At 40.7% G+C, this 15,269-nt stretch overlaps 1 protein-coding gene across 1 annotated transcript in view; it reads left to right on the top strand.

Annotated features, from left to right (window-relative positions):
* LOC143294645 (R-spondin-2-like) overlaps positions 1-13,114 on the top strand; it is a 70,718-nt gene extending 57,604 nt beyond the window's left edge. Inside the window, exons 2-5 of the mRNA XM_076606022.1 lie at positions 2,234-2,425; positions 4,021-4,170; positions 5,985-6,170; positions 12,840-13,114. Of these exons, the coding sequence (XP_076462137.1) occupies positions 2,323-2,425; positions 4,021-4,170; positions 5,985-6,170; positions 12,840-13,114 (714 nt within the window). The 5' untranslated portion in view covers positions 2,234-2,322. The remainder of the gene's footprint in view (positions 1-2,233; positions 2,426-4,020; positions 4,171-5,984; positions 6,171-12,839) is intronic.
* Positions 13,115-15,269: the final 2,155 nt, after the last annotated feature.

Raw genomic sequence — 15,269 nt, 5'->3', positions numbered from 1 at the left:
ACACACACACACACATCCTTGGTTCTGTATAGATCTGATATTTTCCCTCACATGTTCTCACTCCCTCCCCCATCCCAGTGCCTCGTACACACACTTTTATTTATTTATTTATTTTTATTTTATTTTTTTAATAAAAAAAAAGAAGGAGGGACTACATAAACAGTTCGAAAACACACTCACTCACTCACTCACTCACCCACTCATTCGGTAGCAGTGAACTGGCCCCGAGGGCGAGAAAGCCGAGACATCTACCAGCGAAGAATGCAGAGTGACAACGTCTTTTTGGTTTATGGCTTACAAGGACTCCCTCCATCGAACACGGGTGCTGATGGCTCTTTCGTGACCAGTCACGCAGAAAATGGAGCCTACGGTGGCCCACATCACATGCCCTGTCACGACCTGACACGTACCACGAACTGCTAGTTAGTTGTCCCAACTCTTTTTTTTTTTTTTTTTTCCGGGATGTCACGGTGTCGTGTTCGGCTCTCTTCGGCAGTTTCCGTGTATTACCGATGATGGTGTTCTGGCGATATCGGAAGGAAACGGAACGAACGTTTCTGAGTGTTTTGCGAGGGAGGGGTGTGATCTTCGGGCGTGCGCTTATTGTGTGACTGTCTATCAATTTTGTCCGTGCAGGAATTTAAAACTTTTGTTCCTGCCTGCGATATTACTGGTAACTGAAACAATAGGAAGCTCTTGGCGTTTACAATGAGAAGTTATACATACATCAAGTACACAATGATAGGGAGGGTTTTCAGGCCCGCTTTCGTGGTGAACCTTTCGTCACTCGCAGAGCGAGAAGTAGGTCATATGACGTCATGTCCAGCCCACCACCGGAACTACCTTTTCTGAGTTTGTACTGCCTTTGTTCGGATAACTTTTAGGCAGAGTTCATAAAATGGATCAGTTCGGATATGTAATGGCAGAAATATGACAAGAAACACACTCAAAGTAAACATAGAAGACTAAAGAAAATAATGGATATGATTATAAAACCAAACATATTTTGTAAACTTGCAAAACCAGTCACCGAAAATGTTCAAAATCCTTTCGTCAGAACTAACCTGGAAAAAAAAAACAGGAAATGGAGACGCGCATGCGCTCGCGGTTTTCGCTAAAAATAACCGGAGAACCTCCACAGAAATCAGACGAAAGTGGCCCTGCAAACCATTCCTAATATTTAAACAAGCGTTTGCACACACACAAACACGCAAGCAAACACATCTGCACACACACACACACACACACACACACACACACACACACACACACACACACACACACTCACACGCACACACACACACACAGAGCAATAGCCCAAGAGGCACACAAGTCAACCAGATCGCAGGCATAACTCAAGAGATGTGTTTTCAGAGGCTTTCGAAACTGGACAGGGGAATCCACGTGAGAGACTGACAAGGGCAGTTAAGTTTGTTCCATGCCACCAAACTAAGACAGGAGAAATACCATTAGTTACTGAAATCATGACTCAAGAGGAGGACGCTTGTTAAAATAACCCCGAAACAAACCTAACACCTCATTCTCTTTTTATGATCGGATAGACACAAACAACCAAAACGATCCTGTGGTTTCGATATGTCGCTTCTTTTATCCCATGTAAGTCGACTTTTACCTAGATTATTTTAGTCTACCTCTTACTGTAAAACGAACACCACATTCTCATTTGTATTCTCACATTGTATTCAGATCCAGTACAGAAAACTACCGCTGTACGTATCTGAGATTCTTCACATTCATATCCCTTCTCGACATTTGAGATCTGCTTCGAGATGTCCAGTCTGACTGGTGTCCCCAGACCAACAGACAGTAAAACAGAGCTATATGGGTAACAAGCCTTCAGGTCTGTTACTCTTCTTTTGAACTGTGTGAGAACATTAGAAAGAAAACAAAAAACAAAAAAAAAACCCACACCTGGTTAACCTAACCCACTCTTCAAAAAAGCTACGAAAACGTGACTTCAAATGTTTGCCAAGGTCAGGAACTCTTTTTTTTTTCCCTTGGACTTCATAACACGGTTGTGATGCACATTGTGTGTGTGTGTGTGTGTGTGTGTGTGTGTGTGTGTGTGTGGCTGTGTGTGTGTGGCCGTGAACACACAGCCTAAGTGTGGATTATTTTTATACACCTTTAAGTCAGTTAATTTAATCTCAATCAGTTCAACCCAATCCAATCCAGTTTAATTCAGTTGACGTTCTCTCTCTCTGTTGACCAGCCATCATCGGACGGTACCCCGTGTGTCCCCGGGGCTGCACGAGCTGCTCGCCGGTCAACGGCTGCGTGACGTGTGAGTCCCGCTACTTCATGTTCCTGTACCGCCAGAACATGCGTCAGATCGGTATCTGCACCCCATCCTGTCCCCTGGGCTACTATGGTGTCCGGCACCAGTACTACAGCACGTGCAACCGTAAGCTTCAGAAAAAAAAAATTAAAGGGGAAGGGGGGTGGAGGGGGGGAGGAAACCGGAGGAATGGGGCGGGGCTATTATTTTGTTTTGAAATAGGGTTGATTTGGGTAGGTTTAGCAACCGTAGGCTTTTTTTAAAAATTTATTTAAATGAGGTGTGGGGGGATAGAGGGTGTATAGTTTTTGTTTTGAATTGGGCTTGGTTTTGTTTTATGTTGGGTTGGGTTGGTTTAGTTTTTGTTTGGGTTGGGTTTGGTCAGGTTGATTTGGGTTGAGTTGGTTTTTCTTTGGTTTGGAATTGATTGTGTCGGTTTTATTTGGGTTGGTTTGGGTGGGTTTAATTTGGTTTGGGTTGGGTTGGGTTGGTTTAATTTGGTTTGGGATTGATTGTGTCGGTTTTATTTGGGTTGGGATGGGTTTTAGTTTAGTGTAGTTTGGGTTGGGTTGGGTTAGTTCAGTGCGGTTTGGGTTGGGTTGGGTTTTAGTTTTGCGTGATTTGGGTTGGGTTGGGTTTTAGTTTAGTGTGGTTTGGGTTGGGTTGGGTTAGTTTAGTGTAGTTTGGGTTGGGTTGGGTTTTAGTTTTGCGTGATTTGGGTTGGGTTGGGTTTTAGTTTAGTGTGGTTTGGGTTGGGTTGGGTTAGTTTAGTGTGGTTTGGGTTGGGTTGGGTTGGGTTTTAGTTTAGTGTGGTTTGGGTTGGGTGGGTTAGTTTAGTGTGGTTTGGGTTGGGTGGGTTAGTTTAGTATGGTTTGGGTTGGGTTGGGTTGGGTTAATTTAATTTAGGTTGAGTTGGTTTAATATGGTTTGGGTTGGGTTGGGTTAGTTTAATATGGTTTGGGTTGGGTTGGGTTCGTTTAATATGGTTTGGGTTGGGTTGGTTTAGTTTGGTTTGGGTTGAGTTGGTTTAATATGGTTTGGTTTGGGTTGGGTTGGGATAGTTTAATATGGGTTGGGTTGGGTTGGGTTAGTTTAGTTTAATTTTGTTTTGTTTTGTTTTTGTTTCCTCGGGTGGGGTGGAGTTTTATTTTCGTCGTTGTTGCCACAAACATCGCGGTTGTTATCGCCATTGTAGCTGTTGATGTGTTCTGTTACTATTATCATCATCATCATCATCATCATCATCATCATCATCCGTAGTTTTTGTTGTTATTGTTGTGAAACTGTTGTTGTTTTGATATTATTGTCATTGTAATCATGACCACCTTCTTAGTCGTTGTTGTTGTTTTGTTCTGTCACTGTTGTTATTCTTATGATCACCATAGTATTTGTGGTTCTTTTTGTGATGTTTTCATTGCTACCATGACCACCATCTTAGTCGCTGCTGCTGTTGATAATGCTCTACTATTATTGTCATGGTTGTTATTATCATCAGCCTGGTCGTTGCTGTGTTGCATCAACACCAGCAACAAAGAAAGGCAAGGTAAAAGGTTTATTTCATGCACCCCCTAGGGGTATAGAAACATTATACATCGACGTCTTAAGCACACACCATATAAAACAAAAATACTTTCGCCTCTTTTGGGGAAACCATGCCAACAATGTGTCTTTTAGATACAACAGGGTATTCTTTGTATATTGTATACTCTTGTTGTTTTCAGGTTGTCACATCGACCATTGCCAGGCGTGTTTCAGCAGACACTACTGCACCCGATGTCGGGATCCGTACATGGCGTTCCAGGGACAGTGCATTGAACAGTGTCCTGAAGGCCTATACTACGCCAATTATTCAAGGGACTGCCAAGAACGAGGTCAGTTTTTGCGGTCATGTTTAGCTTGGCTGGTTGTTCTTTATTGTCATCATGTCCAAACTGATTTCAGGTTCTGTCACAACTTTGAGATGTGGATACATGGACGCGCACGCGCGCGCGCGCACACACACACATGTGCGCGCGCGCACACACACACATACAGAGACACACACGCGCGCGCGCGCGCGCGCGCACGCGCACACACACACACACACACAAACACATATTCACTCACTCACATACAAACAAACACACAGGTACACACAGGCACACACACACAAACACGCAAGTACACATACAGTCACACACACATAAGCCAACCAGCACACACACACACACACACACACACACACACACACACACACACACACACACACACACACACACACACACACACACACACACACACACGGAAGAGAGGAACGGTCATTCATGACTCTCATTCTCTCCATTCTGACATTAGTTTTAAACCATACGTGTATTCATCAGGTCATTCATACATGTAGTAACACACATCTGTACTGTTTACAGGGGTTATAGTAACCCAAAACACTACCGTGTATATCATCACAAATAAACAGAGAAGCAGGAACTGGTCGTCATTCTCCAGAACATAATGTTCTCCAAAACTTTGAGACCACATATTTTCAATCTTTGTATTGCATTGCATTGCATTGTTCTTCTACGTTTGTGGGCTGCAACTCCTGCGTTCACTCGTATGTACACGAGTGGGCTTTTTACGTGTATGACCGTTTTTACCCCGCCATGTAGGCAGCCATACTCCGCTTTCGGGGGTCTGCATTGCATCAATTGTACTGTACTGTACCGTATTGTACTGTGCTGCACTGTCTTGTATTGTATTGTATTGTATTGTATTACTCTTTTGTCACAACCTGACAGATTCCAATGTGTGAAATTCGGGCTGCTCTCCCTAAACAGAGCGCGTCGCTATAGTTAGAGCACCTCCCTTTCTTTTTTCTTTTTCTTTTCTGCCTGCAAGTTTATTTATTTTTCTATCAAAGCGGACCTTTCTATAGAATTTTGCCAGGGCAGCCCGTCTGGTGCGCTAAGTGCATGCTGGCTGTACATGGGACCTCGGTTTATCGTCTCATCCGAATGACTAGCGTCCAGACCACCACTCCTGGTTTAACTTGTGGAGGGGGAGAAAACAACGAATGTCCCTCTTTGTCTTACAGTCCTATCAGCCCTTTGTCTTGTTCCCAGTGGACTGCATTCTCCTTTGTCTTGTTCCCAGTGACAGGCGCAATAGCCGAGTGGTTAAAGCGTTGGATTTTCAATCTGAGGGTCCCGGGTTCGAATCACGGTGACGGCGCCTGGTGGGTAAAGGGTGGAGATTTTTACGATTTCCCAGGTCAACATATGTGCAGACCTGCTAGTGCCTGAACCCCCTTCGTGTGTATATGCAAGCAGAAGATCAAATACGCACGTTAAAGATCCTGTAATCCATGTCAGCGTTCGGTGGGTTATGGAAACAGGAACATACCCAGCATGCACACCCCTAAAAGCGGAGTATGGCTGCCTACATGGCGGGGTAAAAACGGTCATACACGTAAAATCCCACTCGTGTGCATACAAGTGAACGTGGGAGTTGCAGCCCACGAACGCAGAAGAAGAAGAAGTCTTGTTCCCAGTGGACTGCACTCTCCTTTGTCTTGTTCCCAGTGGACTGCATTCTCCTTTGTCTTGTTCCCACTGGACTGCATTCTCCTTTGTCTTGTTCCCAGTTCTCAGTGGACTGCATTCTCCTTTGTCTTGTTCCCAGTGGACTGCATTCTCCTTTGTCTTGTTCCCAGTGGACTGCATTCCCGGCCCGTGGACCCAGTGGTCAACGTGCTCACGGAATGGTCGCACGTGTGGCTACAAGTGGGGCGCACAAACCAGAACGCGACAGATCCTGCAACCCAATTCGCCGAACGGCCAAGAATGCCCCGCCCGGAGCCGCACACAGCGTTGCCGATTAGCCAATCGCTGGTGCAGTGGTGAGTTTTTTGTGTGGGCGTGTCCATCATCTCTTCCCAGTTCCGGTTGCTATATTTAGAATTTAGAATGCAACATTTATTTTTTCCATTGTTTGTCATGACAGGAATCTAGGCCTAATTTGCTTCACAACTGTAGTAGACACGCATGGTTAACGATTGATCTGCACTCTATTTACTAATCATTTTGTAGTGACTTTTTCCTGATCTCACTTCGAGTGTAACGCAAAGTCTTATGCTAACCCTTTAGAGTCTAACTCATTCATATTTGAAATTAACAAATGTAACACACGTTCAATACTTTTCTCGTGATTCTAACATCTGTAGATGATCAAAATTAGTTTATGATTTTTCCATTTCTGTATATCCAATTTCTTTTCATATTTGTTTTGGAGAACATGTTGCATTGGTCTGTTTTATTTACATTTACTCTATTTGTCCTCGTGATTCATACACATCTTTAAAGTTTTATAGGAATACTATTTCATTAATGCCTTTTACGTCTTTTCTTGCGAATTCGAATTAGTGATGCAAGATTATACTATATTTATCTGTACTTAATACGGAATTATTATGTGCACGCATGTTTGGGGTTCGGTTTTTTATTCTTTCTTTTTTTTGGGGGGGGGGGGGGGGGGGGACTCTTCAATGCATAATATACCAAGTATGATAAAGAAGTTGAGAGCATTGTTCTTTTGTTCCAACATTCATTAAAATTGACATGGATTTATATCAATGGGAGTTTAACGTTTTGAAAAACAAAGACGGACGTATTCAATTTGTCATACATGTACGATGCTTACGACAACAACAACAAAGCCAGTACAATAATTTTATTTTGCAAGAGCCCACCACTAGGCCTTCTACTACTTCTGCTACTACTACTACTGCTACTACTACTGTCATTTCGGTAGAAGAAGGAGAGCAGCATAGGTGGTAAGTACCTGTGCTCGTTGCGCTTCCAGCTTTTTGGTGACTTCGTCCGCTACCTCACTGCTTTTCCCATAAGCTTTATCCCCCCCAACCCCTCCTCTCACCCCACCCCCCGCCCCCTCCCACACCCCCCTTCCCTTCATCTGCTTCGTGTGGTCTTGATTTTGTGCATGTGTTATTTTGCAGCGCATCCAAAAAAAAAAAAAAAAAAAAAAAAAGTGTGAAATCACAGCGAGCTTTTTCCACAGATTTATGGCTACTAGTCCTGGAGCGTTTAAAAAAAAATCTGATATTTGGTTATATTCAATGTATAATATCGCAGCGTTTATTTTATTTCTATTTTCTATACTGGTCTAAATATTGTTAGATGTAATAAAACTGGGTCATTACTGGTGCTTTATCCCTTTCTAGAGCCTTTTGGGGAGGAATTCTATGAATAGTTCCAATATATCTATTCGAATCAAGACGAGAAATAAATATTGAAGAAAAAAAAAGATAAAAAATGTTATCTTTCTTTTTGTCCCCTGTTGTTTCAAATGGAGGTAGTCCATAGAAAATAGTTATGAGCAACTTTTGTTTTAATGTAGACAACTGCACAATTCTAGTTCAAATTTTATGACTTTAGCATACATATTTCTCGTATGGATGCTTCCTAAGTTAAAAAGAAGTTCGATGAAGATGCAACAGGCCAGACTCTACCCCATCCAGAGTAAACCTCCGTATAAAGTGGCCTCGTTCAGAATAGTATTTGTATTTGTATTTCTCTTTTTTGTCACAACAGATTTCTCTATGTGAAATTCTGGCTGCTCTCCCCAAGAAGAGCGCGTCGCTACACTGAGAGCGCCACACACTCTTTATTTTGTATTTTTTCCTGCGTGCAGTTTTATTTGTTTTTCCTATCGACTGAAGTGGATGTTTCTACAGAAGTTTGCCAGGGACAACCGTTTTGTTGCCGTGGGTTCTTTTTACGTGCGCTAAGTGCATGCTGCTCACGGGACATCGGTTTATTGTCTCATCCGAATGACTAGCGTCCAGACCACCACTCAAGGTCTAGTGGAGGGGGTGAAAATACCGGCGACTGAGCCGTAATTCGAATCAGCACATTCAGATTCTCTCGCTTCCAAGGCGGACGCATTACCTCTAGGCCATCACTCCACTCTCCCCCTAGCCTTGGCCAGAATATACCCCGGGTAGAAAACTAGCTGGGCTACTGTATACCCAGGGTATAATATGGACAAGGCCAGCTTATATCCTCTGGTCATTCTGTACACACCCTTTTTTCTCCGATCAGTGCTGATATATCTGTGCTTCTTTAATGTCTAGTTATAGTGTTGAGTATTTGAATGTCTTATTTTGGCGTAGAATTATCGTTTCATAGTAGTCCTCGATGCTCCAATAGGAGAGAAAGGATAAACAATAATTTTACAGGTATCGTAAAAATATCTAAGGAAAGAAAAAGGAAGAAAGAAAGGAGAAAAGAAAGAAAAAGATGGTATTGAGGACAAAGGTTTCTGCGGGCGATGGAGGTGGGGAGTGGGGGGTCGTCTGTGTGTGTGTGTGTGTGTGTGTGTGTGTGTGTGTGTGTGTGTGTGTGTGTGTGATACATTGCTACTTCTTATTTGAGTATATTGCACTTTGTTTGAAATTGATGGACGGTTTATGTTGATTTTTGTTTAGCTTCTATACATATTCGCCGGCACGTTTTTGTGGTATACATATTATTGTTCATTTCGTTTCTTTTCTTTTACTTTTTTTTCAATCATTGTAAAGATCCTTGAGTGTTGGAAGCCGCTATATAAAACTGTATTGTTGCTATTGTCATTATTATCACCATAAATGTGATACAGACCGATTGGATAAGTTTCAGTTTCAGTTTCAGTAGCTCAAGGAGGCGTCACTGCGTTCGGACAAAACCATATACGCTACACCACATCTGCCAAGCAGATGCCTGACTAGCAGCGTAACCCAACGCGCTTAGTCAGGCCTTGAAGAAAAAAAAAAAAAAAAAAAAAAAAAAAAAAAAAAACGGGGGAATAAATAATAGATAAGCTTGCATAAATAAATAAATAAATAATAATTATAATATAGAAAAAGGTAGTAGTAATAATATTAGTAATACTAATAAAATGATAATAATAAAACATAAATAAATAAATAAATAAGACAACAATGGTGATAAATAAGCGAATAAATGTAAAATATGAAGACACACATTCACACATACACCCACACATGCATAACAGAAATGCACCAAACATGCAGTTTCACATATATGAAAGCACAGTCAAATACATATAAACGTACATGAGCTCCAACACACACACACACACACACACGCATTACCGTGCACCTCCTCTACCCCCCTCCTCCACACACTCATTTCTAGTCTTGGATAAGCCAAGTATATATATGACGCAGGGTATATTCCGTCCAGGGGGGATATGACATGGCTGTGCCGGTTTAACACCCCAGGGGTTAAAACAGCCTTGGTTACTTTACACCCGGGGTATAAACTAGCCAGGGGGTAGAGTTCGGCCTGTTACACCGGCACAGCTCCTGGAAAATTCCTCTATATTTTGATGTTAATCAAAGCGCATGGTGTCCCGTTCCTTGTGTTGTGTGATGGCTGTGTAACGAATAAATTTAGATGCATATGTTTTATACATACTATACGTGCGTGTGTGTGTGCGTGATAGAGAGAGAGAGAGAGAGAGAGAGAGAGTGCGCTTTAAGTTAAAATATGTTTACTTGGAAATTAATTAACTGAAAAGGCTGTGCCATGTGTGCTTGTCGCATTATGTACCAAGTTTCAAAATTACATAAATGTCTGCTTTATACATGTAAAGCTAACCTGTACGCCACTTGGAGTTAGACAGCAAACTGCCCAAAAAGCTTTTGGAAAATGGTGTATATTGCTTACTCCTGAAAAGAAATTACTTTTAGAAAAAAAAAGGTTAGTGATTTATGCAAGTTTTAACTTTCGTTTTGGACACTTCAGACGAAGACTGCCGTTCAAATGTGTTTTCTTTCGACTATTGGTTTTGCGCTGATGGTATTGATATATGTAAATGCTTTTGTTTTTCTTTGCACTAATAGTAATACTAGTGTTGCTTTTATGGTCATTGTAGTTCAGCTGCATCTTTTGTGATGTTTATACTTGTAGACTGATTCAGTTGCTGAACAGTTCTTTTATTTCTAAGATCAGCAAATGTTTTTGATATTTCTGTTCTGGAATCATTCCAGTTTTCCCATACTTTCATTGTTTTATTTAGCAAATTGTGGTGGAGATAGCCAATATTATATCACAAGGTGCTACATACAATCTTACTGACTGTTACATCCCATGATTTCTGTTTAGTAGCTGCATGAAACAGATGATGAATTCTCCTTTCACTGATTATCAAAGCAAATGGCAAATTGTTTTTTTTTATCAATTTCACTCTGTATGCACGAACATCTTGGCGTTACAGAGCTAGAGATGGCGATACTGCTGATGATAGATATGATGATGATGTTGATGGTGATGGTGATGATAAAGTTGACGATTAGGAATGTGATGAAGATGAGGACGATGATCGGAATTTCATCATGCTGATGCTGTTATAAAGAGCTACTTTTGTACATCTGCTCTCTCCTTCAATTCTGGCTCTGTTTTTGCAGCTTTTTTTTCAGTTCATACATTATTACTAAATGCAAAAGGGGACCAAAAACTGTAAAGAAAATAGGTACTAAGATCCAGCCATACTTCATTCCACTGAAAGTTGTATAATGCTCTACAATTTTGTCATAACTGATTTGTCGCTATTTATGTTTCTACGAAAGAAATATTCATTTTCAACTGCACTGAGGTTAATCTGTATAACGTTACGGGGGAGGGGGAAAAAGAGAGAAAATATTTGTGGAGTCAAAAGCTTCAGTGAGGTCTAAAAACCCGCAGTGGTTTGTTTTGTTATTTGAATGTTTCTTGGATATGTGTTGTTAATTTCGTCTATCAGCTATCGATGTTGAGTTTATGGTAGATTTACTATGTAAATTGGTGCTCCCAAAGACCGCAACATTGCAACAGGCACTGCCGACAATGTAATCAAACTACAGTTTGAATGTTGTATCATTAACACTTTAAAGCATAATGAAAAATATTAATTGCTTGCACTGAAAATCTTGCACTTAAGTTAAATCCAATCTTCTCAAGTTATATAAAGTCCTACAATAAAAGGAAGCATGTGCAGAATCCAAGCCAATATTCGTGACCCATGAATCCAATGTAACTTCAGAATGGTTGATTAAATCATTCAATTATTGTTCATTTATTATTATTATTATTGTTGTTGTTGTTGTTGTTGTTGCTAAATCTGACAGCTTTCGGGCACTTCTTGGAGAAGACAAAATCATGTGAATGCTTTGTTTAGATTTTTGTGTTCATTCCGAATCTATGCAGCATTTAAACCTACCCATATTGTTATATCGCAAAGACAATATTTATAAGTGCAGAGAAAAAAAATCAGTGTCTACCATCAATACTACGATATTCGCTCTACAGAGACCCGAGCACTCGCTTGAACGGCTGTCTTGCTTCGTTTTAGATCCAGGACAACTTGAACATGTTTTTTTTGTTTGCAGAAATAGGGTGGAAACAATTTCTGTAAAGCGAAGCGGTCATTTCATGACATAGAATTTGAGTAACGTGGAAAACGAATGATGTGTAGTCTGGAACCATCTTGATTTTGCCATCTGATTTTTTTTTTTTTTTTTTTTTTTTTTTTTTTTCCAGCGGTGTCAGCTTTTTTCCTTGGTACTTGAAAGTTGCTTTTCTAATCTGCGTTATGTTGAGAATAACATAAGTATCACAGCGTATAATAATGGTATTTATGTAGCGCTGAATCTTGTGTAGAGACAAATCAAAGCGCTTTCGCACCATTCACACGCATGCATAACTCTAAAACTGGAGAAACTGAAGACAAGGAAGAGGCAGGAAAAGAAGGCTATTTTGGGAAGAGGTGGGATTTTAGGCCAGACTTGAAAGAGCTGAATGTGGAGACTTGACGAAGCGAAAGAGGAAGTTCATTCCAATTGCAAGGTCCAGAGACAGAGAAAGAACGGAGGCCAACAGTCGAGTGTTTGAATCTGCGTGTCGCAGGTTTTTTTTTTTTACATGTGCCATACTAGCAACAGGAACAGGAGTACTTCTCCTCCGCTCCACCCCCACCTCAAAAAAAAAAAAAAAAAAAAAAAAAAAAAAAAATCCGCATGTTGGATAACTCAGTATAATAGACAAGATCTTGTTTCTTGTTTGTTTTGAAAACGTGTTTTGTTCGGGCAGTGTGTTTGCCAGGATTTCATGTGTTGCCGAGCTGTATTTTGACTGCAGGTTTGATCGTGAGCTAAATTTGAGCTTGTCAAGAATACAACCGTTAAGATATGTTCATTTACAAAATGTTTTTGAATGGTAAATGGTATCAAAGTAGCGTGGTGACCTGGCTGCTTTTGTTGGAGGAACAGATCACTATGAAACTCTTTACGAGTTCAACGATGCTGTAAATTTAGCTGTTTATAAGCTGGGTTGGGGGAGAGGTAATACCAATGGTGTTTAGTTATGATTGTGTTTGTAAAATTATTGTTTTTTGTTTGTTTTTTAAGGATAAAAAAATGTTACTCATTTTGATTGTTTTCACTTTAATTCTTTGTCATTTTCAAAAAAAAAACAAACAAAAAAACCACCCAATATATCCATTGCTGCAGATGAAGAATGCAACCGCCGCAAGAGGCATCGCAACAGACTGAGGAAGTACAAACGAAGACGAGGCCGGAAGCGGAAACGTGGCCGACGGAAGAACGGACGCAGGCGCCGGTTCCGGAAGAAGAGGAAGCGAAGCAGGCGGGGCAGACGTCGGGAGAGACTGAAACGGAAGCGGAAGACGCGTCACCGTCGTTTGTGTCGAGACCGGTCCTGTCGGTCCAGAAATAAGCGGCGCCGTAAAAATGGCTGCAGCTCTCGGCGGAGGTCACGTGGCTAGTGTTCTCTCTCTCTCTCTCTCTCTCTCTCTCTCTCTACACACACACACACACACACACACACACACACACACACACACACATTTTTTTTCTTCTTTTTTTTTTTCTTTTTTCTTTTCTTTCTTTTTTTTCATTCATTCACGTTCTCCTGTTTACCCGACCTTGTTCTGTCAACACCACTGGCCGTTTTGGAGTGACTTCCTGCGTGGGAAAAGTAATTGATGATTACTTAACGGCACTGCGTCACAACTTCACAGCTTTCTGATGTGTGTTCCCGTCTCCGCTCGTTACTCTTCAGACAAGCTCGATGTATTGTTTGTGTTGGTAAATAAATACTTCTCTTTTTTTTTCTCTCTTTTTTTTCCCCTCCCCGTGGAGAATAAGCGGGACGAAGTAAAATGAACGATGAGGAGAACGTATAGCAGGATTCTGCCTGGGACCACGTTGGTGTGTTCGTGATTTCAGTTGTTTGTGTTTATTCTCAAACATTTTGGTGTTCCACTTTATTTTAATCTTATTTCTTTTTACGTTCAATAGTAACAATTACATAACACGCAGGTATCTTGAAAACATGTAGCACTTGTTCTAATAGACGTAATTTTGCAGAATCATTTACAGTCACACGGGACTCATTTGCACAACAGGTTGCCTGCTTAGGTCGAGCTCACTGTCGACTGCAGTCAGGCGCTCGTCATTCGTTTCCTGTTTCATTTGATTAGGCTTGAGTGACGCACACCCACACACATGTGATATGGGCTGGGGAAGCTCATTGTTTGTTATCATTTATCCTTTATTTCCAATTTTTCACAAACCTTTTTTTTTTTTTTTTTTTTTCGATTGCTACAGGAATTAGTACCAGGCAAGACAGGAGTCTTTGAAGAATGGTTCTATCGATCACGAGCTCTAGAACTAGTTTGTTGCAAAACAACGTCTGCGTGTAAAAATCTAGTTTGCATTCTAGTCGACGGATTCGAGTAGAGTGTGCTAAATCATGTCTTCTAAACACACACACACACACACACACACACACACACACACACACACACGCACACACACACACACACACACACACACACACACACACACACACACACACACACACACACACACACACCTTTGCCTTTGATCCAGTGGTAATGAATGGCGTGTTTGTGTGTTTATGCTCACGTCAATTGCATGTCTATACCCCTCATGAGCAGGGAAAGCTATTCATATCTTCTTTCTTCCCTGTTACGATGATGATCAGTACTTTTGTTGGTTTATGTGAAGGGTAGTTTGATGTCTAATGTCACATACACCAGCTGTGTACAATTTCATTTGCAAACATGTCCTTTTTTGACTCACTTGTGTAAACAAAGTGAGTCTATGTTTTAACCCGGTGTTCGGTTGTCTGTGTGTGTGTGTGTGTGTGTGTTGTGTGTGTGTCCGTGTGTCTTTGTGTCCGTGGTAAACTTTAACATTGACATTTTCTCTGCAAATACTTTGTCAGTTGACACCAAATTTGGCATAAAAATAGGAAAAATTCAGTTCTTTCTAGTCATCTTGTTTAAAACAATATTGCACCTCTGGGATGGGCACAAAAAAATTTTAAAAAAGAAGCCTAATTATATGCAAACTGCATTTACTGTTATATTTATATTTTTTGTATTCTCTAAACTTGGCACTTTGACCTCTTATTCTGACACAACAACAAGAGCAGTCGTTATTATCATTTTTTGTTCAAACAGGAACTTCTTTTGCTAAGCATGGAAGTTTTATTTATTTTGCAAACGTTTTGCTGCAGATAGTAAAAAAGGGAAATTACTCTGTAATTAATGCTAGGGGACTTAATTTGCTTTAAACTGATCTTTCTCATCTTAAACATTACATTTTGAAATTATACTCAATACATAAAAAGCTTGGATTTTTTTTCAAGTGTATCACAAGTGAGTCTTGAAGGCCTTGCCTCTCTTGTTTCCTTTCTTTTCCTGAAAGGGTCTTCAATGTCTATCCGTTTTCATCCATGAATGATGAACGCGTTTAAAAGGCGAGCTGTTTTTCACTTCACTGAATCCTTAAGTTTTCAAGCCATCTCCTGTTGCTAACTTGAAGGTAATTTCAGGGCTTTTTAGAAGGCGAGAAAGAAACGTGGAGTAATTCGAATGTGTGTATATAAAA

Source organism: Babylonia areolata, chromosome 20 (genome assembly GCF_041734735.1).
Source record: "Babylonia areolata isolate BAREFJ2019XMU chromosome 20, ASM4173473v1, whole genome shotgun sequence".
Classification (NCBI taxonomy): domain Eukaryota; kingdom Metazoa; phylum Mollusca; class Gastropoda; order Neogastropoda; family Buccinidae; genus Babylonia; species Babylonia areolata.
Note: the sequence above shows the minus strand (reverse complement) of the source record. Positions and strands in the feature narration are given on the sequence as shown.